The sequence below is a fragment of the Poecilia mexicana genome, unplaced genomic scaffold (assembly GCF_051168715.1).
Source record: "Poecilia mexicana isolate PSO_F unplaced genomic scaffold, ASM5116871v1 scaffold_9, whole genome shotgun sequence".
Classification (NCBI taxonomy): domain Eukaryota; kingdom Metazoa; phylum Chordata; class Actinopteri; order Cyprinodontiformes; family Poeciliidae; genus Poecilia; species Poecilia mexicana.
Window position 1 is genome coordinate 11,407,638 of NW_028263378.1, and position 27,215 is coordinate 11,434,852.

General features: G+C 38.4%; 1 protein-coding gene across 1 annotated transcript in view; it reads left to right on the forward strand.

The window, feature by feature from the left end:
• The window catches only part of fbxl17 (F-box and leucine-rich repeat protein 17), a 243,518-nt gene that overhangs the window by 65,019 nt on the left and 151,284 nt on the right, over nt 1–27,215 (forward strand). The window contains exons 7-8 of the mRNA XM_088008801.1: nt 7,225–7,332; nt 21,211–21,341. Of these exons, the coding sequence (XP_087864927.1) occupies nt 7,225–7,332; nt 21,211–21,341 (239 nt within the window). The remainder of the gene's footprint in view (nt 1–7,224; nt 7,333–21,210; nt 21,342–27,215) is intronic.

Genomic DNA, 27,215 nt, shown 5'->3' on the forward strand with positions numbered 1-27,215 from the left:
CTGGCGCTTGCTGCCCTGTGTAGCCCAGCAGCATGCAGTGCTAACACCACACACATGAACACCCCTGCTGGTGGTTAAAGGTCTGCTCGAAGTGAGGACTTGACAGCATAAACACACAAACACATACAAGCATGCTCCACTGCCTTTCTTTTTGTTGTGACCTGCTTTGGCTTTCTTACCAAAACTGGGAGCAGGGGAAGGAGCTGCTGGAAAAAAGCCACCTGTGCAGGCTTATGTGAATGTAGAAATAGACAATCAAAACTGCTTTGTAAAGTTTAATATTTGAGTAGTAATATTCTTCCGATCACATAGATAGAGCTTTGCATATTATGTAGAGGAGTCAGATGATTGCAGCTACATCCTTATATAGGATTTATTCTTAAAGGGAAAAAAAATGCAGACTCGTGAAAAATAAAAAACAACACTGAAATTAGTAACATTTATCTTCTCTGCACACTCCATTCTCTACTTTCATGTACATTTAAATACATGGAAGTTTTCAAATCCCCCTTTTCTTTTCTTTCAAATATGCCAGAATCTTCTCAAGTGTTCAGCGCTGCGATCCTTTGTGAAGAAATTATGTCCCGTTTTGTTAACAAAAATAACTTTGATTAACCACAAAAGCCAAGTTTGATTTTACTAGCATCACCTATCCCTAATTAATACCAGACCTGCAGAATGAAGAAATTCCTCAACTAGAACCTGTCTGTCAGCATGAAGTAGGTTAAAAGTCCTCACAAAGCACAACTTCATGGTCTGATAAAAAGAAATTCAAGAACAGATGAGGAACAAAGCCTCATCTGGAAAGAGTTATAACGTCGTTCCTAAAGGCTTTGAGACACCACAGAGCCACAGTGATAGCCATTGTTCACACGTGAAAAAACATGGAACCTTCCCAGAAGTGGCCAGCCTGATAGTATTTTTCTAAGAGTGCACTGATGACTCTTCCAGGAGATCACAAGCAAGCCCAGAACAACATTAGTCTTGCTGACCTCACCTGCTTCAGTTCTGGTCAGTTTTCATCATTCATGGTTAAAAATGGGCAAGGAGAATGACTGGGTGTCGGGTTGTTGTCTTAGGCACAAGTACAATACACAGAACAGGAAACTGCAACACACCAGGGAGTTCATCTTTGCATGGCTAGAAAAAAAAACAACATTTTTGCTATGGCCTAGTTAAAGCCCAGACTTTGACTGCAATGGTGAGTTGCCTCTGGCATGACCTTAAACAACATGTTCTATCTGGAAAACCCTCCAGTATGGCTATATTAAAACCATTTTGCAAATATTAGCAAAATTTCTTGTGTGTATGATTTCAAATTTAAGAATAAATCGTTTAAAATATAAAAAAAAATAAGAACTCGAGGATGTGTTGTATAGGCTTGTTGAACTAAAGCACCTCTGATTTGTTTCTTAGGATTACCTGAAACATCCAGCGGAGCGACTTCTTAAACAAATCTGCTGGACAGGCATAAAGATGGATTGTAACAGAATGTGTTGCAGTGATTTCAGTAATCATTTTTAATCTGTGTGCTGGCGGATTCTTTCTCACCTCGGCCCTGTGTTCACGAAGCTCGCTTAATTAGACTGATTGATTAGACGGGGCGATTCAAGACTCTCATCACGGCCCCTCATCCCGGCAGCGCTCTAATAAGATCGGATTGCTCTTGTGCTCACATGTTCTCCCACAAACACCGAGCCCACACACCCACACACACACACACACACACACACACACACACACACACACACACACACGCACACGCACACACACACACGCACACAATGCTTGTTTGGCCTGTCATCACGCCTCTCCATCTTTCTCATCTTTCTGACTGCCTGTCTGTCACATGCATATTCAGTCAGATTTTACTGACATGAAAGAAGCAGCCGAGCTTGCAAGTGCAATACACTGAAGACTTGAAGTGAAGTTTATGTTAACATGAAAAGATTGCAAATCTCTCATTCCTCTTCATACCTCTTCGTTTTCTCTCCATTCCCTTCCTTCCTGCCCCATTCTTCTTCTTGTCTGCCTCTAACTGTGATGCATCCTGTGTTCTCATCTCATCGTGTCTCATAAATATGTCTGGTCCCCGTCTTTAGCCAAGGAAAACATTGCACTGGATAGCTGGAAAGCAGGAATCTCACATCTGTCTAGACTCAACGGTGGACTCGCGCCCCAGCGTCCGCGCTGCATAAGTCTGTCGCCCCGTTCAATCCCTTTCACGTCTGAATGTGGAGAGTCATGCACATATTTTTATTTGCGGATGTAAATGAGCATTGCTGTAGCAGCAGCTTCCTGCACTCAGCAAAGAGCTTCTGCTCATCAGCACAGTAAAGAGACTCTCCTTTGCTGTTGTAAAATTTTACGGCTTTCCGTGTTGCTTTTGTCTCCAGGCATCGGATATTACAAAGGATGATAGGTATTCATTTAGATTTTTGCCAGATCACCAGTCCTCTGTATCAGTACAGCCCATCTGAGCTCTTTAAAAAGAGACACACGCTCTAGTGTGTGAGTGTGTGCACGCGTGGCTTTATGGGTGTACATTTAGGACTGTTTGTGATGAGCCCACTGCAGTATGACCCTCTTGAGAGTGTTTATGGAGAAGATGATTACTGTGGAAGGAACAGAACTTTGATGAAAATCATCCCACTTCAATTTGTACCTCACAGGCCTGCAGTTGGTGTCCCCGTTTATAGATAACATTGTAAAGGTCCACAACTGCACTTGAGAAACAGAATGCACTCATAAAGAAATCATGTCCTCCTGCCTTTGATTGCTGTTCTGTAACTGTGTTTGAACAACTTTATCTCTAGAAAATAGTAAATGGTGTTGCTGATTCCTACCTGCAGGGATGCATCCAAACACTACAGGTTGGTAGGTCCCAAGAAGTGCAGTCAAGAGACTGAAATGACTTCCATGTCCATTTCTGATATTTCCGGACGCAGTGCCTTCTAGCTTTTATTAATCTCTCAGAAGCCAGACTCATAACAGAGTGAAGACTAGACGTGAGGAAGTAGTTTCCATTTGAAGCCACATTTATAAACAATCATGGACTAATGTAGCTTTGATGGTGGTCAGTTGTATACCTCTGTGAAATACTGAGATCCATTATCGTTTTACATCATAGCTGCACATGTAGTCAAAATAATATAAGTAGTTGAATATTTCCAGTTCACTCTTTCCCTTTTCTTGCGCACTGTTGTTACAGAACATTTTAATGTTCATATTTTCCTGTGCTGCAAGCGCCTGATGGATTTCTCATATGCTGCAAAGCTGCACATGTGTAGCCCTTAACGTTTGTCTTCCTTTTCATGTGCTTTTTTTCTTTGTTTCCCTGACTGTGTAGCTTTTATTGATTATTTTGGTCTTCCTTTTAGCTGTTGTGTTCCTTATATCATAAAATAGGATTTTGCGATCTGTTAACATTAGCATGATAATGTTTCTATCAAAGGATACTATTATTTAATTAAATTGAGGATAACTGTTGAAAGCCAATTAGGTAGAAAATCTTCTGCTTCCACTTATTACACTGAGCTCTGGAGCATCAGTCGACTAATTTACCATCAGCTTTTTCTTGGAATTATCGTTATAATATCAGCCTAAAAATTCACTTTGGTTTGGCCATTAAAATCAATCAGCTGCAGCTGTTGAGCCTCATTTAACCTGTTCTAACACTGGCTGGCCAACACAGAAGCCTCAAAATCCGCTTTTGAAAATAAATGCTGGAAGCATGGCAGGAATCTCTGAATGCATGCTTTGCTAGTAAATAAAGAACAACTTTAACTACTGGGTTAGTCTACCGGCAAACACCTACATTCAAAATCGAAAAAAAAGAACGAAGAGACTAAAGCAAGGTATGAAAACTTTGTTTGTTGGTAGTTTTAGATTTGTTGTCGATAAAATGAAGCGACAGAGGACTGAAGCAGATCTGTGGTCTGTTCCAGATTTTGCATTTGATGGAGTCAAACGAGCCGTATGATAGACCGTATTGACCAGCTTAAACGCCCTTATTGGATGAGAAGTGGCCCTGAGGTGCTGTCCCAGCGTTTTGAACAACAGACCAACCAGACGAAAACCACACACTCATGTAAAGCACCAACTCTTTTCGCTTCCACAGCACTCTGAACAATTACCCCGCAGCTCTTTAAAGCACACACACAAAGACTGTCTTTACGACTGCAGCATTTCCACCATTCTAGCTCGCTGTTATTTTTTTTTTTTTCCTGCTTTTCTTACCTCCTTCACCCAGAGACCATTAAACTAGATCCCTCCTAAAAGGCTGTAAGGCCTCTCTTTGGCTAGCCACTTCTCCAAAAGCCATCCCATCACTCTTTTCATGTTTTTAAATCAAAGTCCATGAAAGGTTGAGAGAGAAGGGAGAGAGAGAAAAGGAGGAGGGGGTAAAGCAGACTGAAAGTTGGGACGGGTTTTTTGTGTTTGTGGGCTGGAGACAAATCTTAGTTACAGAACCATGTGGCCTTTTTCACGTACACACCGACACTGCCACGTGCACAAACTTAATTTGATATGGAACATGCTCTCCTGGCCGGTTCTGCTCTGCTGGGATTTTACTTTTTTTTCTCTCCTCTGTCTCCCTCCTCACCTGCTGGGAGTTACTCTAGATGTTTAACTTGCTCTTTTTCTGTTATTTTTTTCCTCTTTTCTCTTCTGCTTCCAGACACTCGGCTGCACCCACTTTCCTGCAGCACAAACACTAGTGTAAAACAAAGTCTGGAGGTTCGGTGTGTATTAATTCCTTTGCCTCCCTCACACAAGGTTTTGATTTTGCTGGTGTTCAGTCTTTTCGATTTGGTTGGTAGTCAACCTGAAAATGTTTTCCTTGATGATTTTTTGGCAGAAGCCATGTTAGGGGAACTCTGGCCAGCTTTCTTTCACCTGCCAGCTGTTCAGCTCAAGGTTGTTTTTTTAAGTTTCAGACCTAAAACAGCATTCATTTTACAGTATATTCCTGGATTCCCAACTTACTCTGAAAGCCCAGTTCCACAATCGTGACCGTCTTAAAACAGGAGATCTCTTCTGACTGCAGTAAGTGGTGATGGGCAGTGTGACGGGTCCTAAAACACGTTTCATCCAGGTATTGATTGTTTAAAAAGCAGTATTTTGTTGAATCTCAAAGCACTAGGTACTGGAAATCTACACATATCCCTTATCTCACATGAAAAGTTATCTTTGCTGTAATGCCAGTAAAGATTTTTCATTTCTCTAGCATATATTTTTTTACATGGCTTTGCCTAACAAAAATGTTAATAAATGCAAATAAATTATATGTATATTTTATAGCTTTATACATTTTTCCGTTGGTATTTTTACAATTTAAATTTAATGATGACCTCCAAGTGTTTGAGGCTGGTATATTACTTCCAGTCAAAAAGAAATATAAAGCTTGTGGTAGTTAATAAGTTTGGACAGAATGAAGATATGTGCACAACTTATTTTCACTGTTGCAGCTAATCAACTTTTTAAAAATATATATATATTCTTGCTAAAATGTTAAGGAATGTTGTTTTGGGACTTATTTAAAAGTTAGATATTTATCTGTAGGTGCTGTCCTCATCTCTTTGTTCAGTTTTCAATGATTACCTCACAACCTATTCTTCATGTCTCTTATAACTGCTAATACTTTGCACTCACACTCCTTTATGAGGCATTTTGCTCTCTGGAAGCACTTTGGCTCCTTGCAGATAAGGTGAGAAACAAAGCTTTGAGCTTCATAGGAGGTGTTTTACCCTGATAAGCCATCCTGTGACTTGGTGAAAGATAAATGGAAACCTTGTTCTTTCTTTTTGTGATTTCTCTCTACCTTGCTGTCTCCCAGGGTTTTTCATCTTCCTCTGCCTCGACTCAGTAACCTTTAAGGTAGTCCAGGAGGGGGGTAGTGGGCAGCGATACAGGAAGAAAGAAAAATGAAGAATGAGCAAACATTAGAAAGAGAAAAGGAGTGCTTAGATCTAAAGGTTTGAAGTCAGGAGAACCAAAAGAAGACAGAGGAATTATGGGCAAGTAGTAAGGACTAGTTTGTTCATTTTGAGGTTCCTGCTATTTGGAAAAAGCTGAAACCAAATATTTATGAAGGATCTCTTTACAAGTAAATGTGATTGTATAATCTTTCCTTAGAAAAGCTCTTAAAGAAATTAACCTGATGTGAAAGCGATGAGCTTGAAACAAAGTTTTTTTTTTTTAGGGACATCTTAGCAGAATGTCTTTTTGTCTTCCTTTCCGAAACTTTTATGTCAGCAAAAATGAACCCAACAAAAAACAGCTATCATTGTCTGTCATAATAAAGTCACCAGAAGCTGGTTAAAATGTTCATCTTCCTTATGGATCTCTGTTACTCACTCATCAAACATGCAGGATTACAACAATTCGCCCAATAAATAACACAAGATTAATGCTAATGTAACTTAAAAACAACACACTCTTTCTTTAATTTATAAAAGAAAGAGTGGAAGCTCTTTCTATTTATCGCCCTCATTAACAGAAACGTCTGTTGCCGCTCAACCCCTTTGGCCTCCTTTCTGCTTTTTGCTCCTTCATAACACAGGAAGATGTTTGGTGGTGAGTGTTTTCAGTCGTTGCCTGCTGTGCCTTTTAAACCACATCAGTTGCTCTGCTTTTACTTCTCGGAAAAACTGTTATGATTACTGAGTCACTAAAGAAACGGCTGTAAACATTATGATGTCCCTTATAATGTTAATATAAAACGGTCATTTGGTATCCACCCTGCGTCAGTTTCTCACTCATCACAGGGGCATTGATGTTTCATACCCACTTTTAAACTGATGATTTAAACCAGCTTTCTGTATTTAAGTCATGAAATGTGTTTATATGAATGACATTAATAATATCTACTTGCACTGGCTCAGTAGCTCAGTTATTCTGGTTTGATCAGAGACAATGATCCATCACCAGAAGACAGGACTGGTTCAAACGTTGATCAGAACCGCAATCAATTGGGACTGTGGAGTAATATAAAGTCTTGAACAAAATAACTTGAGATTTTATTAGTTCCCATCTCCATATTTTATGAAAAATCAATGGATTTGCCTTTTTTGCTGTCTTGTGTCAGTTCTGTCGAGCTGAATGCAGTGAAGAACTCGAACACATGCGGTGCTTTGAAGACATAACCCAAAGTGTTTCATAGTGCTGAAACTAAACTAAACCATTTTTCTTCCTTTCCCTCTTGTCTTTCCTGTTGTCCAGGTGACTGATCAGTCTGTGCGGGCGGTAGCAGAGCACTGTCCCGAGCTGCAGTTTGTCGGCTTCATGGGATGCCCCGTCACCTCTCAGGGTGTCATCCATCTCACTGCGGTGAGTATCAAACCAGTTCTTCACTTGGGTTATCATAGTAATATTAAATTATCAGTGGATAATTTACTGTAGTTTAGGAACTCCACTTGTGTGTTTACTTATAAGTTGAAGATAACATACTTCCTGCTGTCCTAGTTGAAGATAAAACTCCCTTGTTTCTTTGTAATTACTTGTTGCAGTAAATGTCGCCAAAAGTTCGTTTTTTGCTGTCTAATCGGCTTACTCCAGGCCAGCTCCTACACGTTGCTGCAGGTTGTCTCCAGGGGGTATATTTAACTTTTATGAAATGAATTCAGGCACGCACTCTGTTTTTATCTCTGACTTAGTTTTCAAGTTATTTTGTGTTAACTTTTAAATCTCATGAAAGCTTAATGAGATGAATCCTAATAATACGCCTCTGTTGCGACTACACCCCGCTGTTTGGATATTACCATGCTAATGAGCAGTGCTCCGTGCTTAAAGCTGTTCCATGCCATATAATGTAAACGCGGACACACGCGTATGCGTGCTTGAAGTAAATTCACAGGAAAATCCCTCACCTTGTTTTCCTTGCCATTTATTTCCTTTTCCCAACATGGCATCTGTCTGGAGTGCGTGCAGCTACAGAGTGCATCTGTGTATGCTATGTCCACACCCATGCATCCTTCTGTAATACAATTCGATTTGTGTTTGATGTACTTGGGTGTACACTTGAGTGTGCACACACCTCAGTGGACCTGCATGTTCCCGTTTCTCCTCAAATGCAATTACAGTTGTGTTAATAGGACTGAGGCACCCGATGCCGCGCTGCATTATTAGATTAAACAGCAGATTAATTTGTGCTCATAGTTTTGGCCCCTATCATCTCTGCAGCCTCCGCTGACCTTGGCCATGGTGTTGTAGACAGACAGTAATGAAGCCAGCCAGTCATAACAGCATTAGCATACGTGGAGGTGGTCGCAGGGACCTTTGCACACACAAACACACACCTACAGAGGAGCGCGCTCATTATTATTTATGGAAGTATTAACCAAGGTGAACATTTAGGAGTTCAGAAGAAGAAGTTCATAATTCTGCTAATATTTATAGATTTTTTTTTTTTCCCAGCATTCAGAGCCACAAGCTTAGTGGATCGTATCGTTCGTTTGGACTTGACATATTTTCAGTTCTGTTTGTTCCAACCAGATGCACTGACCTTGAACTTCCTAAAATCCCATTACAGTCCAGACTGTTATTTACAGTATGTGCAAAATACCCAGAGGACGTATCAGAAAAATAAGAAGTTGTCTGGTTTGTCTTTGAAATTATTCTAGAAATGTTCTACTGTTCAGAAGCAGGGAATTTTAATATAGTAATGCGTTTGTCACCATAATCCACTATTTTTTCAAAATGTTTTTGAAAATGTCTAATTAAACATTTTTCATAAATTAATTCCGTTACATTTGATGTGTCCAAAAATTAAGTGGCTATCTTGCACAAAAAAATATAAGGGAATATATTTTTAAAAACAGTTACAAACTGAACACATAATTATCTTTAACATTTTGGGAAATTGTAGCTTACAAGTAAATTATTTTATTTACTCAACTAACAATATACAAGTATATGGAATCTGTTTGCATTTTCAGCACAATTAAGTTTAAGTAGAGGCATAAAATAATGCACTTTGTTTACACTCAGTTTCTTTTCAGTGTTGTAAAAATGTTCAAATACTAATCGCCCCATGTGCTGTTAAAACGCCACATTTGTCTTATTGACTTATAAAGCCTACCTTTATTATTGTTCCTCAGTAAATGATCAGATTTGTTTATTACTCAGATCTTCAGCAGCCTGAAAAATTACAACGTCTGAATTAATCAAGTTGTCTAAATTAGTTAAACTTTTTAGTCATATTTATATTTTTTCTATCACATTCAATATTTTAACATTAAAGCATCTCATCATCTGGTTACTTCTTAAATGTTGAGCATTTTAAAGAAGAATAAACTATATTCATTGGCGTTTAAAAGGGCTTTTCCCACAGCTTTGATAAATACATATCTATTATTTTAAAGTATGTTGTACTTAAAAAAAAAAGTACATTTAGAAGAGCCATTTATTTTTCTGTGAAACTGAATGTCTTCGGATACAAATTAAAAGATTTCACTGCATTTCATCATCATTACTTGTGAGGCAGAGGTTGTTTGTGTTCTACCTAACCTGCTCACAAAAAATGATGTTCAGGGTTTTAGTGTTTTTCTTGTCAGTCTTCTTTCCTCCAACATTTGGTCTTATCTAAACTTCTTATAGTTCACCCAAAACACACTGAGGTTTATTTTTTTTTATTTTATAATAACTCTCACTCTCTTCACATGTCTTATAAATCTCTAGGCTAGGTATTGGGCTACTTTTAGCTAGCTTTTTTTTTTCTTTCTCTGTTTTGATATACCTAGTTGATAAGTCTGCTCATGTATTTTCCCTGCCGTCCCAGTGAACAGTTTGCAGATGAATCTTACAGAAAGAGCAGGCCTACTGTTTCAAAACACTTATAAACAAAACACTTGGCTTCGGACATCACAGTTATTAATGACGAGTGGTTCAGCAGCGTGCTGAGCTGCGTTCAGGTCTCATTCGCACGGTTTTCTGTTGAGCCTCAGGTGATTTGCTGTTTGGTCAGGATTCAGATTTGAGTCCAGACTTTGAGGATCGTTGCCTCAGGCCATTATTTTTTGGCTACGAGAAGCAAAGAGCGGCGATTTGCACGTGTGTAAGATCTTTTTTGAGAATGTTGGCTTTAAATGGCAAAGAAGATAAAGACAGAAAATGCTAAGCTATGAAGAGTAGCTGTCAATATTTAACAAGTGAGTTTCTCTCTAAAAGGGAAAATATTTTATTTGGAGGACGTTCAAAAGTAAATAACGAGCCATTACGTATTTCTGTTTTTGTATAGCCACATTTCCACTTTCATCAAACATTTATTGAAATATTTAAAGTTTTATGTAGTTTTCCAAACAGTCTAATATTTGTTTCATTATTAGCCCGAAATGACAGTATAACTAGTTCATCCCTTCATAACATTTTCCAAATGGATCTGTCTTTTCTGACAACAGTCGATTCATTTTATTTCTTAATTTATTTTCTCATTTGCTAAAGGGACCCCAGACACACTGCTTTTAGACTGAATCCATTGAGAGAAGCTATCTATTATTTTTTTTCCAGAAAGCATTTAAAATGTAAGCACAGATAAGTTCATGAGTTCAGTCTCCTGTTGTAATCACTTTTCTTTCTGTTATCCATCTCTCTGCCTACATCTCAGTCATTCCACCTCCTCCTTTTTCCATCTCTCTATAATCTCTGACAGCAATTATCTTGTTTCAGAGTTGATTCCTCCTCTCATTGATTCCCACCTGGTCCCATCATCTGTCAATTTAAAAATCATATTCTTGCTTTTAGAAATCGTTGCATTTCTGATGACTCCACGGACCTCCGTGTGGTTCCAGGACTGCGGCGCTCCTCTCTTGTTCGATTATTGTGCTCTCCCTCCCTTCTTCTTTTCCTGGCTGATCACACTCTCTCTGATAATCTTCCCAACTTGCTCAGTTTCTACTTCTGATATATATATATATATATATATATATATATATATATATATATATATATATATATATATATATAAATATAAAAAAGGTGGAGGAAACCATCTACTTTTATTTATTCTCTCCTCTAACACCTTGTTTTTCTTATATTGATTTGTCCCGAGTCAGGATATGAAGAAATCAATTACAATTGTATTTTCTAAATAGAAAGAGCTGGAGGTAGAAATTGGCGACATGTTGTGACACGTTCGATGCAGTCTGCATGGTTATGCCGTCTGTTTTACAGTGTCTCCTCTGTCTCTGTAGAGGATCACAACTCACTTGTTTGTGCTCATAAATCATCTTCTGCTTTGTAACTAAAAGACAAAACAATGTTTTCTCTCTGCCCATCAAATAAACACTTCCCATAGTAGTTGTTAATTAAACACCTCGACACGAGGTAAGAGAAACTGATGATTTTAAGGGCAAGTGTTTGTGGCCGCCAGGATCTTACTGTAAACTTTTGTTTACGGTTGGTTTTTAGATTGAAGCTCAATGTCGGCTCTGAGCTTTTGACATAAATAACATTTTTATTGATGAGGTCTGTTATTTCCCAAGGCTGTATTATTGATGGAAAACATCTTGAAGGGGGGCTCTGTGGGTGGTCCTAGAAGCTTTAGTGATTTGGCGCTAGGTCTCAGCAGGTAATTTGAGAGAATATGTATACTGTAATATACAGTACAAGTGTTTACAGTGGCTACCACGCTAAAAATGTGGAGAAATGCGCCTTCAAATAAATATAACTTTTATTGCGGCAGGATCTCATACTGAAAAAAATAGGATAAATTGTTGGGTGATGTTAGAAATAAAAATATCAGCATAGGCCCAGTGCCACAATTATTGACACCCCAAACATTTGCTGTAGTTTTTGGTAATTATTTGCTTTTGCTAAGGTTACATAGAACTAGTGGAGGCCTTTATTCATTGGTATTTATACATGAAAAAGGGCAGGGAGTTTAACCCTGGACCTACATGGAGGATTGTAGCCTCCATATGCGGTGTGCCTGATCCACTGCTGAACCACTTGGCACCCCATCAGTTACTTTTTAAGTTATTAGTGTGCCTATGACACATTAATTGGTAATCATTGACTACCTGTTTCTCTAAGATACAAGTATGATGTGACTGAAAGATGCACAGATGACCACTGGCTCCACTGAAGTTTTGGCTTTCCACAGCTTCATTGTTTCCTCTTTGAGCTCTTGAGTTTTTTTTCCCCAAGCTTCTGGTATTTAAACATATTTAAACTTCTTGATGTTGCTGTTGCTGTCACTTCTGCTCTCCTAGCCATCACAAATGTATCCGTCTGGATCTGGAAGTCCCACATCCTCATCATCCTCTACTACTCTTGGTGGTGTCTCCTACCTTGGGACCACCAGTCTATACCTAGCACAGGTTTTTTGTTTCTCAGTCATGTTATGGATATGGTGTTTCCATATAGTTCTACCAAGATCTTTCATCCAGTTTTGTGTTGGACTGTTTCAGTAGCATTTTTACTCAGCCTGCATCTTGACCCCTGCCTGATGTTGTAGACCCTGGCTTATATTTGCTCTACCCTACTTAGGGCCTGTTCCTGTGCTGCCATGATTGGGCCTGTATTTCTCTTTCTAGCCACTGGCAGACCTCTTCGACATGAACTACTTCCTCAACCTGTTTGTCTGATGCCCCATTCAGAGGCTTTTGCTTTGCCTGTTACTGAGTAGTCGACATGCATTCATGGAAGTTTCCTTTCAGCCTACATCTGTTTTACTTTCTTAGCTTTTTTAAATTTTTTTACTAAAAACTTTGAAACTGATAACTGTGTATAGCTGTGTAATATTACACCTGAACACAGTGTACTATATAAACAGGTGGGAGGACAGTACAGTAAATTTTTATTTAATTATATGTATGCGTTGCATATAAGGTTGAAGTCTTTCCACAGGCTGCTGTTCAGATCTGTGTGTAAAGTATGTGATTTATGTCTACAGGCAGTATATTACCAGCTTTGTTAATTTCATTCTGCAGCGGTCTTCAGTCTGCAGTCTCGAAAAGACGAGGAACACCCTGAGAGTTATGATGTAACTTTTATCAGCATTGCAACCTGCTTGTCTTTTTTTGTACAGTATTTTTTATTCTTTCTATATCTCTTTCCCTTCTACTCATGTGCCTTGTGTGTGTTGTATTTTTGTGTGTGTGTGTGCGTGCGTGTTTCTCTTTCTCACACTCATGCTCTCTCTCCTTCTGTCTCTCCATCTTCCTGTCAAGCTGCTCTTTTCTTCTGCTGGTGATTAAGCCCAAGGTCGGCTCTATCACAGCGCCAGTGTTTGAGAGCTGCTCTCTGTGCCAAAGAGCCTTCATTCCTCCAGCTTTAGATGTCCCACCGATGGCCTCCTCTTCTCTTGTCATGCCTACCCATGATGCCCCTCCTCATACATCAGCCTATCACTGCCCTTAGACACTTTGGGCCGCTGAAGGGCTTTTGCTGTCTGTGCGAAAGTTCCCACCCACGGGACGGGAGCCAAAGTTATAACAAATGGGGAGACTGTTGAAGAATGCGTCAGAGATGAAACGAGGTATATTTGGACACTGTAATAGCTGTGTGTTGTCTCTGTGATGTGCAGAGCTCGGATGTTTCTGGTCTTAATTTGGGGCCTTGTAGATTAATTCAGCCGTGCTGCTTCAGTGGTTTTGTTGTTCTTCTGGGGAGAAAAGTTGGGACCTTTTGATTAATGCGCTACGAATTTGACAGAATTGGACCACGGGTAATACTTCATTCTCTCTTTGTGTGTTTATGAGCATATAAAACAGTCTGGTTCATGACAGCTAAGATATTTAATTTCATAACTAAAATCATATGCTCTATTTTTCCGTGTACAGTGTAATGTGCAGTGCTTGGTTCAGACCATTCAAAGCACAAATTAGGCTCCGAACCAATAAAAACCACATACTGTCTCTAAAAAGAAACTATTTATACTTCCTAAAATTTTCCATGTTTTGTCATTTAACCACAGATATGTGCATATTTTGTTATTTTATATGATTAACCAATAGAAAATAGTGCATCATTGCAAAGTGAATGGAAAGTTACAAATAAAAATCTGAGAAATCACATATGCAGAATTTTGGATTTGGTTCTGAATTGTCCATTTTTAACGCTGTTGTTCATAATTTTCTTTTGCCTGGCATGTTTGGATAACAATTCCCTCTGGTTTTGGATGCTGTGCTTTTACTTTTTCACTTTCGGACATGTGCCAATAAGATATTTTTATTTTTGCAACTTGAAGCAGCTGATTAGCATCTAAAAACTCAAGGAACACCTGATCTTTGACCCCACATCCTGAAGAAGTTGGAAAGGAGGCTTCATGGATGCAGAGCAGAACGAACGAGTAGAGAGAGGAGGAAGTTGAAACCATCTCTTCCGTTGACCGTAATTGTCAAGGATCACATATCCAGCTCCAGTGTCTCTCTTCCCAGCTATGATTAGCAGGGCTTGCCAACAACTGATGATGTCATCCAGGATATGCTACTTTGGGAAATTGTCCGAGTTGACATGCAACTGTCATACAGTAATAGTCTTCAGTCAGAGACAGCTTCACATTGGTTGCAAGACTGACTGCTACCCAAGATCCTACCTGCCCACAGCATCACCATCCACAACAACTCCCTGAAGATACGTGGCTGATATAAACTACGGCGACATTTAATTTCACTTGGGAATAAAAACATATTACTGAACTGAATTGAACATACATCCACAGCTAGGTTGGGAAGGGTAATGAAAGCATCTATCTGTTAGAATTACACAAAGTAAAATAAAATTCTGTTTGCTAATGTTTACCACCGTATCCAACTGGTTTTATAAAGTGTTGGATCAAGAAGGATGAATTGTGCCCAGTAGGGCTGCTTAACATTAGGAAACCATGCAGTGTGTGATGATGTTGGGGAAGACTACGATTTTTAGATGACTTACGACTTAAAAAAGAAGGAAAATATTTATATATATATATATATATATATATATATATATTTTTTTTTTTTTTTTTTTTTTTTTTTTCTTTTTTTTTTTTCTTTTTTTTTCTGTGTATTCTTCTACTGGAGGATAATATAAATTGGTCTATTACATGCTGCAATTTCAGATATATTTGTAAAACCTTTTTAAAATGACCTACTTCACAAACATTCATTACTTGGTCAAATAAAATTGCAGTACATTAAACGTTTGTGGTTGACAAAATGTGACAGAAGCTTAGCGGGTGTTTTCTGTTTTTAGTTGCCATGAACGGTGAAGTCGCCACCTTTGCTAACGCCTCTCTTCTGCTTCCGCCCCACGTTGGGAAAGCGGTGTCTGGCTTTGCTGCAGTCTGCTGGTCCCTTATCTCCTCAACCCCCTGAATGAAGCACAGAAAATACATAATCACAGTGCCCTGTGTCAAACTGATAACCTCCAACACCAACCAAGAAATATGTGTGTTGTGTGTACGTTTGTGCTCACGTCTTACCCCGCGTACGAATGTATGGGGACACGCATGTTGTGTCTCGGAAGTGGTGGAGTTGGGGGTGACGGGGAGAGAAGGTGGCAGAGGGGATTTGAAGAAAGAAAGGTAATGGGGTTGTGGAGGTCGCCAAATGAGTCTCAATTGTAATAATAATTTTCTTGACTGCTGTATGGAGGAGATTGGGGGATTTATGAATATAATGAGGAGAGGAGAGCCTAAGGATGATGTGTGTCTCATGCAAGAGTAATTGAAGAATAATTCATTTGGCTGTAAGACTTTTAACCCAGAGACAGACAGAGACAGAGACGTTTTTTGACCTCTGGAGGGTGGGGATATCATGTCTCATTACTGGCCCAACTAGTGTCAGTGTGCCGTGACTGTCATCCTGCGCTGTTGCGGTGGTTCCTGCGTGTCTTATGTGGACGTTTGACTCAGTGCACCGGAAAAAAAAAAAAAAAGCCATCTCTCTCTATCACCTTGAGCCTTTTCTCACCACTGAGTTTGTTATCGAGACCGGCACATGCAGGATTAGCGACTGAAGGAGATTACAAAAAGAAAAGGGGAATAGAAATGGGAAAAATAAGGGGTAGACAGTAGATGGGCATGGAATAGACAGAGAGAGGAGCTACCCATACACGTATGAGCGCGCACACACACACATGCACTGCTCTGCCTTCACATTATTGCATTTTACATTTTGTTGTTTTTCCCAATCCTGCTTTAGATTCCTTTTTGCAGAAGTGACATTGAGCATGGAACATGTCAATGTCTATCTTGGAAAATACATTTCAAATGGCTGCATTGACATGGTATTCACAGCTTTATTTAAAAACCAACTACTGAGTTTCCCTATCGGTGTGTTTGGGATCATTAAAAAAAAAAAAAAAATCAACTTTAACGTATACAAAGATGACTGTTCTGTTCTCATGTGGCTAGACTACATTCTCCAAGTATTTCATTGTCTAGTCCATCAATATGTTTTGCAATAATACGGTTAGGATCTTGAGAAGGCACCATTCTGTTACTCTTGTGCTTCTTTGTTCAATACTTTGGTGACTTTGCCTTCTTGTAGGCCACCAGTCAGAGCTAAACCAGCTCATGTTAAATATACACTGATAGAGGGCAGGATTGCTTTCTAAACACAGATGGTCGGGTTAAAGATGCAGCTGCTTCTCTTCATGTGTTTAATACTTTTTCCTTGTGCTATTCAACTTTACTGCGCATAACTACATTTATGATCTGATTTGTTTTGATTTCTTTGTATGGGTACATTTCTTGGGTTGTTGCCGGCATCTGGTTTAAATTTCATCTCAACGACCTCATTAGAAATATATTTCCTTGAGGAAAACATTGACATGTTCGATACCGTTTTAATTGTGTCTTCTCAGGCTTTTGCGTGTTCTTTTTGTATGATTTCAGAGAGGAGCGCAGTCATGACATACCTCTTACCCTTCTGACTGAACTGTCTTGCATGTTCCCTTTCTTTTTCTTTTTTTCTTTTTGTAGGGGGGGTTGAGCATGCATGAGTGCGCACTTGTACTCACCTACTATCACCTCTGCCATTCGTCCCTCCTTTTGGCCCCCACCTCATCCTGTCTCATTCACACGGTTCCCCAACAGATACGGACAACCGAGCAAACACCTCAAAGGCACTTTATGACTTTGACTCCTTGCTGACGACTTTAAATACACTTCAAAGCGTGTGGCTAAACTTTTATCTGGCTCCCTTAAATCTTCTAAACCAGTCTCTACTCATCCTTTCTGGTCTATGACTCTCAAGGCTCTTACTCTTTCTAAAAGGTTTTCTTACCTTTAAAAAAAAAAAAAAATAACGTACAAACATGTGTTGCCCCTTTGACAATTCATAAGCTTACCCCTGAGAAGCTGTTTTTTTCTTTTTTTTTGTACTGATGAAACTCACATACTAAATCTTGAAATGGACATATTTTTTTACTGCAGCAATAAAACAGCAGCTCATATTTTCCAAAACCAGCATGTTCGCTGTTTATGAATAAAACAATGCTAGCTCTGTCTGTGCTTTTATAATCCCATGTAACTCCCTGTGAGTCGGAGACGTTGACGCTGATGGACAGTTACAACCATGAACTCATGTTATTTTGTGCCAACGCTCAAATGTGTGACATCATATCCTTTGCACGGGGTCCAATAAGGCGTCCACTTCCTGCCTGGCGTCGTGTAAATACATGTAGTAATATCAGAGGTAGTAAAAAGTCGACTGCATGGCAGAACGCTCACAGGTGCACATGCTGTGATTTACGGTTATTGAGTGAAATAAGTTTCTAAATAAGCCTTTTCAAATGCTAAAAAATGCCTTGGCTTTGAAACAGCCAGCTATTTTTTCTTCTCTTTTTTATTTTATTTATTTATTTTTTTATTTGATCTTGGGCCCCTATTTGTCTTTGAAAGATGCAGATAATTAAAATACTCAAAATTCAAACTCTCTGGGCATCTCTTATAAATCTGTAGATGGAAATAGATGGCACATTTGCATTTCTCATTTGTTAAACTTGTATCTCAGATGAGATCTTTTTTTTTCCTGTTGATCCCTGTCAGATGTGAGGAGTTTGTCTTTTGGCTTATCTGTGATGTGTTTGACTTTCATTGAAGAGATTAGATGGAATGAAACAATTGTAGCTGTTATCTAATTATTAAAATTCACATCCAGGTTTATAATTCTGAGAAGTTAGTTATTTTTTTCTCTCTTGTTCTTCAATAATTATGTATATTTTTTGTCATAATTGTTTTAAACCAGATCTAAATGTTAAACATGGCATCAAATATTTTGATGGACAGTTTTATTCAGATTCAGTAATCCTACTTCTTGTATTATTTTCTTAAATGTTTTTCAAACATTTAAAAAATAAATGACAAAAAAGTGTTTTTTGTCACTGTCTTCTATTTTAGAAAAATTCTGTTAAAAAAACTAAATTATATTTTTTATAAAACTAATTTTACTAATTTCAAGTAAAGATGTACACTCAAGTAAAAAAAGAAGTTGCATATTTTTTTAATTACTGAAGAGTTTGATAGTATTTATTTAATTGCTAATTTTTAGTGACACATTACAGATTTGCAGAAATTGGACTAAAATGTCTAATTTTTAAGTAATAACACCTACGCGCGCGCGCACACACACACACACACACACACACACACACGTATGTGTGTATATATATGAAATGCAAAGTTAATCTTTTAACACTTGAGTTGATGTTTCTTCACTCTGCAGATGTTAGCATGTCTGCCCAGCATTCAGGAAGTCACTGTGCTCATTATTTGCAGTGTGTATGTGTGGCAGTTGGAGAGCGGCTGGTCCAAGAGCAGCTGGATTTTGCAGGTTTCACTGGTTTTATGAACGGCTTGAATAATGACCCCGCTCTAGCTGCCAACTCGGAGACGAAGAGGCAAACTCTGCCTGGTTACAGGCTTCCACCAACAAGTAGAAAGACCTGCCCAAATCCTCTCCGCTCTCTTACTTTGTTTGTCCCTCACTTGTTCTGTCCCTCTATTTCACTTTTTTTATTTATCTTTGCTCAGTTTCTCTCATTTTTATGCGTTCTCCTCCACATTACTTTTCTCTTTGTTAGTGTTGATTTATTCTTAGTTTACAGTAAAACTGCTGAAAACTGAAAGTTAATTAAAAAAAGTAAGTAAATACAAGAACATTTACTTGCCGTATTTTTGGAAGTGTGTCAAATTGCTCTGATGCTGCTACTTGTAACTTTTAATTTCAGGGATTTTCAGCATATTTTCCTTTTTGGCAGGCATTCTTAAATTGCAGTATTTATTTTCATACATTGGTTTTGCTCAGATGGATTTTACAAAGTTAGAGCTGTGGCTGTGTGTCCCCTTGCTACCTCCTCCCTTCCATCTCCGAAAATTTGGTAGTTGTTTTTTTTTTTTCCTCCATCCTAGCTACACACACAGCCAATGAAAACTCTCTCAGGTTGGCCTGATTTCTCATTGGTTTCCCACATCAATGAAACACTGCCTATTGGCTGTAGTAGAAATTCTTTTTCGGCAGAGATAAGCAGTTTTGAAGATTTGGTGAACAAATAATACGTTTGATGTGGAGGCTTTGAAAATGTACTCCAGGCATTCCGATCACAAATACTGAATGGACATGAAAACTCTTTGTAAGACAGGGAGCATGTGAGGATGTGTGTAAAATGTGTAAAATCTTTCAGCTGCGTTCTCGTGGGTATATTTCTATGAATATTTGTACAGCTAGAACCTTAATCTTAAATTATGACACTAAACCTAAAGGAAGAATTATTATAGCTTGGCTTTTGTTCCCCCCACACTCCTCCAAAGATGCTGAGCTCCCATTATCTGAATGTGAAGTCATGTTTATGTCCCAACAAAATGAATAATGAGGGGAGCACACAGGCGTGCACATCCTGCTCAGCCCCCAAAATGAATAATTTAACACTTGTATTCAGTGGTGACCACAGGGGCACGAGGCAGTTTGTCCGTATTTGTGATTTTCGGTGCATTTTTGTCCAAACCTCATTGTCTCCCTGAGTTTATTCATTGATAACTAGTAAGCAGTTTCTGCTATTTATTGCAGTTGTCTGTTTTGCTGCTCCTTGACCCTCACAACTGGATTTTTTTAAAACCAATCTGTGCACATACAAGCCTTTTGTTTATTTCATTCATGTTGTCACTAGAGTTCAGGTGAGGATGTGCTGCATAAAAATTGTATTTCATGTTTATTTCATGCCTGAGCAGACATTTTATGACAGGAGGTGTGGATTTTTTAAGGGTTTTTTTTTCCAAGCTTTTTAAGAAGTAGTTTCCTTCAGCATGGCGCAGCGGTTTGCGCACTTAACGTGTTTGTTTGCAGCTCGTATGTTTTTAACCTCAGTGGAGGCTGGGAACAGTGTTTACATGTGTGCTTACTTCACACAGTGAGACTTGGTCCTTGTCCCCCCCATGTGTCTTCATGCTGGTCGGTATATGTCATGCCTATGGAGCCAACAACAGGGCTCAGTGATCTTAACACCAACTGTAAGCTTGTTTTCTCTTTAGCCTCGGACATGACATTTACCTTTATGCCTCCCTGGCGGCTTCTTGAATATCATACCCCTCTTATCTCGCATCCCCTTGTGTGTGTGCGTACGTGTGTGTGTAAGAGAGTTTAAGCTTGTATTTGTGTGTTTGCAGCTTTCTCCTGAATAGTTATGAGTCTGTATCTGAATCTGCACACCTGCGCTGTCTCTTCAAAAAGCCTTTGGATAGTTAAGTGAGCAGGAACACTTGCTGAACATCGTGCCAAAAGGTTGAGATTTTAACTGGGGGGTTAAGCTCAACCTTCTTTTATCAGGTATTCAGATTGGGAAGTGGGATTATTGGAAGTGGAAGGGATGAAAGGAAGAAGAAAAGCGATTGCTCATTTTGGCTCAAACCCTTTGCACCAGGCGTGCGGGTGCAGGATGGTAAACAGTAACGATAAACAGTTTTGTAGCACTTATCTCACTTGTTTCTGTGTGCTCTGTATTTGTTTTGTTGTATTTGATGCAGCATGTGGTAGAACACATTTCCCCTGCACACAGAAAGAAAATCCGCTTCGTTCTTGCAGATGCATCATATCTACTGATGTAGCTCAGCAGAAATGCTGCATTGCTTCTATTGCTTTTTCTCTAAGGCTTATCAAAGTAAAGATGGACAAGTCCATTGTTTAGTTAATGTTTGATGTTTATGTTTATCAAGGATCATTTTTGATGATGGGTTTGTGATGCTTTTTGATAAAATGCTCATAAAATATTGTGTATCATCTCTTGTAGCTGCAAAACCTGAGTGTCCTGGATCTGCGGCACATCTCAGAACTGAACAACGAGACGGTGATGGAAGTGGTGAGAAAGTGTCGGAAGCTCAGCTCCCTAAACCTGTGCCTCAACTGGAGCATTAATGACAGGTAGGTGATGTGCATTTTCAGGTCTAATGATGCAGTGTAACTGAGCGGACTCAACAATGTCGGTTCACCTCAGTTTGATTTCTTCCAGATTAATTTAATTCATTGTTCAGTATAATTTTAGTCCATCATATTCTTAAAAACCTGTTCAGTTCTCTTGTATCCTGAACAAATCAGATCAATGTGATTCAGTTCATTTTCATCCCATTACATTCATTTGCTTTTTCTCCAGTTTGTTTCTGTTTAATTAACATTGTATGCAGTTCAGCTTGGTGCTGTTCATGTTATTTCAAATCACTAGTTTATTACAAATCATTTGCACACAATTTTGATTTAGTTCAATTTATTTGAACTCCTCTAGGTATTTTTCCTTTGTTTTTATTCAGTTCACTTTGTTCAATTGTATTAAATCAGTTCTAAATGTTTTATTTCAATCAAGTTTAATCAGGTTAAATTAAGTCTAATTGGGTTCATTTTCACCCAGGTTAGACGTTAAACAATATTTATTTGATTTGAGTATCAAGTTCATCTTGCTGGTTAAATATATTATTTCCATGCAGAGCATCAATGCATGTCACTTAAATTGCAATAGCCTATTAATTATTTCCACCTTTTGCTTTGTTCTGTCGTGTTCAAATGCTTTCAGTTGTATGAAATCCTCTTTAATGCCATTTCAATTTATTACTCTTATTTAGCTCAGCTCACTTAGCTCTACTCTTTACGTTAACTCAGTTTATTTTAAACAAACAATTCATATTCAATTAGATATGAACCTGTTTACTTTTAAATTAATTTAGTTCATTGAGTTTTATCCAAAATAATCCAGTTTAATCCAGTTCCTTTCACATTTAAAGTCAATTGCATATGGTCTCATTCAGCCTACACATAATGTAATCTACCATCTACTTACTGATATACAAAAAGCATTACTATGTGGTGGAGCAGTAGCTAATCAAATACATTTTTTGCAAATTTGTAGACAAATTATATTAATGTTTCATTAAATTCACAAATTACGACGACTGGATGAGATTTGGATGCAAATCTTACAAACATTTCAGTTTCACTACTTTTATGTGCAACTTTGTGTATTTTACACAGAAAAAATGCCTTAAAATAGCTTAAAAATTATGGATCAACTAAAAATGCACTCACTTTGTTAAACATGTAATAATTTTTTGTCTGTCTTTGTTTTTCTGGTTTGTTTTTCTTGTTGCTCTTCCTTCTTCCTTGTTTCTTTTTTTTCGTCCCTCATTTTGGGAGAGAGTCGGCACCGTGCTTCACAGCAAGAGTAAACCTTCTCCTTTTTTATTTATTAGCTGGTGTTTTATTCATACATTTCTATTTAATCTATCGATTTACAGCTAAGACTTGGCTGCTGACTGTATTCCCATTTTAGCCCCATAGTGTGTGAACACAATATCGGATGTACCCAGTGCATAACAACGGGTGTGTATGAGTGTGTGCATGTGCTTGTGTGAAATCCTTCATTTATTATTGAATGTCCAGTCAGTGTTTGGTGGGAAGGTTATGGCAAAACCTTACATGTCCCTTATCAATATTTGAAAAAGCTTAGTTTGGTAAAACTTCTAAAAAATACAAATTTGTATTTTCAGTTTTTCACTGTTCAAACTTTATTTAAAGCACATTTATGTTCAATCTTATTTTATTCAAGGCCACTGTGATTCCTTAATTTATTCAAATCTTAATATACTGCAGTCATCAAGGAGATGAATGCAGCCTGGATTTTAAAATTTATGAAACTGAAAATGGTGTGTGTGGTGCAGGTTCTGTTGACTGTTATGGCAGCTTACAGTGGGTATGATGCATTCTGGGTAAATTGGCACAAGTAAGCAAAATGCTGAAGACCCCCTTTAACTATTGAGGACTTGAAAAATCTATCAGACACAGCAAATTTATTCCTTCCTCTACATCAATTTACTTACTATTTCAGTGTAAAGGCCATACTTTGTAGTAGCTGATTACTGGGTTGCCTTTATGGCACTTATTTTGTACAATTTAATTAAGAGGTGCAAATAACAATAACAACAAAAAATCCAATCTATACCCAGAAAAACACTATATTAATATAGTATTGACATTGCATAGTGGGGATGTTGTTGCTAAATGAAAAATATTAAAATTTTCAGTATCAGTAATGTGTTTAAAATGAACCCAGAGAAATGATGAATTGTCAAAGAAACAGATGACATGAATAGGAAAAAAGAACATTATGCAGAAATATTAAATCAATTTATCAAGACATTTTCAAGGACTTAATATGCAAATTGGTCTTCTAAATGGACACTACCATAAAGTTCGTTACACAATAGATTAAGGCCAATTTTTTTTTACCAAAGTCAGTGTTTTGGAGTGACTGTCATAAAGCCCAAATCTCATTCTTGTTTGTATCCTGACCTGAAAAATCAAACAGCCATTAAACCTGACTCAGTTGCACCAGTTCTTTCAGGAGGAATGGGCCAAAATCCCAATAAACTGGTGTTAAAAGCCTGTGGAACTATTCTTCGTACATTTGAAATCATACATATTTAATGGCAATTCCATCGAATACTAAGGATAAATGTGTTTTAATCTTTAACTTTCAACCAAGTTTTGTTAAAACTTCTTCCACTCAGTTATTCTGTCATGATCTAAAGCAGGAAACGGTCTGTCTGGTTTAAAGTTGGGCAAGAAAAAAAAAGCGAGTCCTTCCCTTTTATGCTGCATATGTCAATATTTGGTTTCAAATATCTTTGTGTGGGCTTTGACAAGGTCTCAAATGGACATCAGGAAAAGTACAGAACAGAAAAAGACACAGATGTAACTTCACCAAAACGTTCAAGACGTCACAGATGGAATTTCCTTGAAGGTCTTTTAGTGATGTGCAAACTGTCAGTGTGTCTCCCAAAGAGAGATGACGAGACACTCGAAACTGGTTTATTTGCCTCAAAGTTTAAAAGGTCACGAGTTCATCAGGGTCACTACTGTTTGTAACCAACACACACACACAATCGACACACGCATACACACTCAAGCTGCTTGCTTGTTGTCAGTGAAGACGAGAATGACTCAACCCTGGTTCACATTAGCTCTCAGAGGGTAGAGCTGGGTCAGCCTGTGTCTGTTTCAAACTGATGACAGTGTGCTGCGAACAGGTAAACAGGCAGAGGAAATGACCCCTTATTTCCAAGACCAATTTGTCCCCCAACTAGAAGCTATTGAAGATATAGAGCTCGGTGGGAGGTAAAGCACATCAGCCATTTCTTCCCCTTTCCTTCACCCCTTATTTAAACAGTGAAATAAATAAATAAATGTGGTGTCCTCTGAGGGCAACCATTGTCTCAACAACAGCAGAAAGCAGCATCCCAAAGTATGAAAGCGAGACATAATGATCAAACACCAACTTCCTATCGTCACAGTCCGATGGGTATGCTGGTGGCAGTGGGACGCCCAATTTTTTTGGTCACCGTCATTTCTTGGGGAGAGAAGAAGCGCTGTTCTGCAGGTGGGCAGTGATGGTGCTGTTATTTCTCTGTGTCTTCTTCCAGAGATGATGAGACTCCAAAGTGGGATTGTGTTTTTCAAATCTCATATTGTTCGGAAAATGGGGAGCGATTCATGAGCAGAGGGTAATGGGAGACCAAAGGTCTGTGTTGACTGTTCAGAAACTCACTGAAACAAAGTTGAATAGTTTTCTCCACTTTACCCTGAAGTGTTTGGAGTCTCTCCTGCTGTGTCCATCTAAAGACCTTTCCTTGTGCAAAGTGACAATATACCATCATTACTATTATAATTTGTTGCAATCCAGATTAAGATTGAAACAAGTTGGGAGGCTTTAAAAAAGTCTTTAAGTGGATGTAGTGAAAGTGAAGAGGCCCAGATTGTGTTTGACTCCTTGGTCAAACATAATGTCTTTGTTCGTATGTGTACTCAACCCAAGTCAACTTTATCAGCCAAAAACTCCCAGATTTAAATGCAAATCAGTAATTATCTCAAAGGTTTTTTAGAAAATATATGTGCAACTTCTGTTCTTTTTTTTTTTTTTTTTTTAATAAAAACTGTATTTTTTTTGTGTGGTTTTTAAAGATAAATTGCATTCCCCTAAAACCGCCCTGCTTTATCTGTCAAGTGACATTTTGATGGCAGCAGACTGAGGAATCCAGAGCTCTAGTTAGACATTATCTCTGTCTTTAACAATCCTGTTTTAACTTAAGCTTATTGGTAAGTCACATTTTGGCAGCACACCATTTGGGATGTTTTAAATTATAAAAAACATAAAACAACCAACAAGCAACAAACATTAAATTTTCTCAAACATCATCATGGAAAACCATGGGCTTCTGCTTTGTGTTCTGTCAGGACTCTTGGTCGTGTCTCTCTCGTCCTGATCAGATACCAGACAAGCAGATCATACTAGTGCTGTCTGCCGAGAGGAGGATGGAAGGCGATTGGATGTTCAGCTGTTCCTCATTTGGAGTTCAAAATCAGTCTGAAACACTATCTTCCTAAAGATTAAATAAGATTTTGCTGAACAAAAGTCCAACCAAATTATGAACGAGTGGATCAAACTTGTTTGTGCACATGATCGGACACAGCTTCTGGTTAATCGGGTTGGCTGGTCTGTGGCCACATCACTGGGTCAGTCTCTCTGGCTTACACTTACTTCTGTGTCTTCTGTCTTCTTTCATTACTCCAATTCACCTCAGGTCTTAGAAATACAGCAAAGACTGAGTTTTATGCCTGTTAGCTGTTAGAAAAAATTTTTTTTGAAACCCTTGGTTACCTTTTTCTGTACTCTGCGTAGTTCTAAAACCTGTCAAATAATGTGTGACTTTAAAATAAATACACACCCATCTGCTGATGTACAACATTTTCAAGTATTTTGATCAGACGTAGCTAATTGGTCTGTTGCTCCCCAGTAAAGTCAAAATAACAATTTTTAAGCAAAGATGTGAAAGCTGAACATGTTTGAGAGGAGTAGGGAAAAGATTTATGTCCATTCTCTCTCTGATTATATGTGGGTTTGTGTGCAGGCTTTGGTCAGTTTGCCTTGCAGTATTTCCTGAAACCAAATTCATGGATTAAGTGAGTCATTTTATTTTATGAGGCCTCTATTGTTGGAGGCTGGGTGTTTCCCAACAACTCAGACGGTCTCACCCCACTTCCTCCCTTCCCCTGTTTATTCATCTGTCTTTCTGCCAGCTTCATTCAAACAAGGGAAAATCAATATTCATCCATTTTACCTCCTTTGCATTTTACTCGAGGCCAACATTTGCTGCATATCTCCATCACTTACTGAACGAGCATCACAAATCAGCGCTCAAATTGGCTGTTTTACATTTTTGTCCCCGCCTACGGAAATCAGGCTAGATGAAGGATTACAGAAACGCTCTCCCCCATGACTTGGGGAAGCTTATAAAGGAGGAAATAATTGGGGAAGTATTCTCCCAGAAGCAAGCCATTCCAGAAACATTTTCACATTCGCAGGTGTTTGCACTGGAAATGCTTTCCAAATAGCCTCTGCTCCAGCCAACTGGCAGTTGTCACAATGCCCGCAGAAGTGTTAAACCTTCAAATCAGATGCTTATGTGATAAATCAGTGTGATCAATGATGTGTCAAATGATCATTTGTTTCTCTTCTTTGCTCAAACCGATCACTTTTTATATGTCAACATTTGAATGGTATGTTTTATAATATTTAAAGGTGCGTCAGTTCAGTAAAAATGATTTCTTGTTTGACGTTATTATCGAGTTGGAGTTCAAGTGACACCATAGTGAAATGGTGACGTTATTGTCATGCAGTATTTTATTTTTTACATATTGCTTCCATTAACTCCCATAACAAAAGAACAGTGTGACTGTAAACACCCTCTTTGT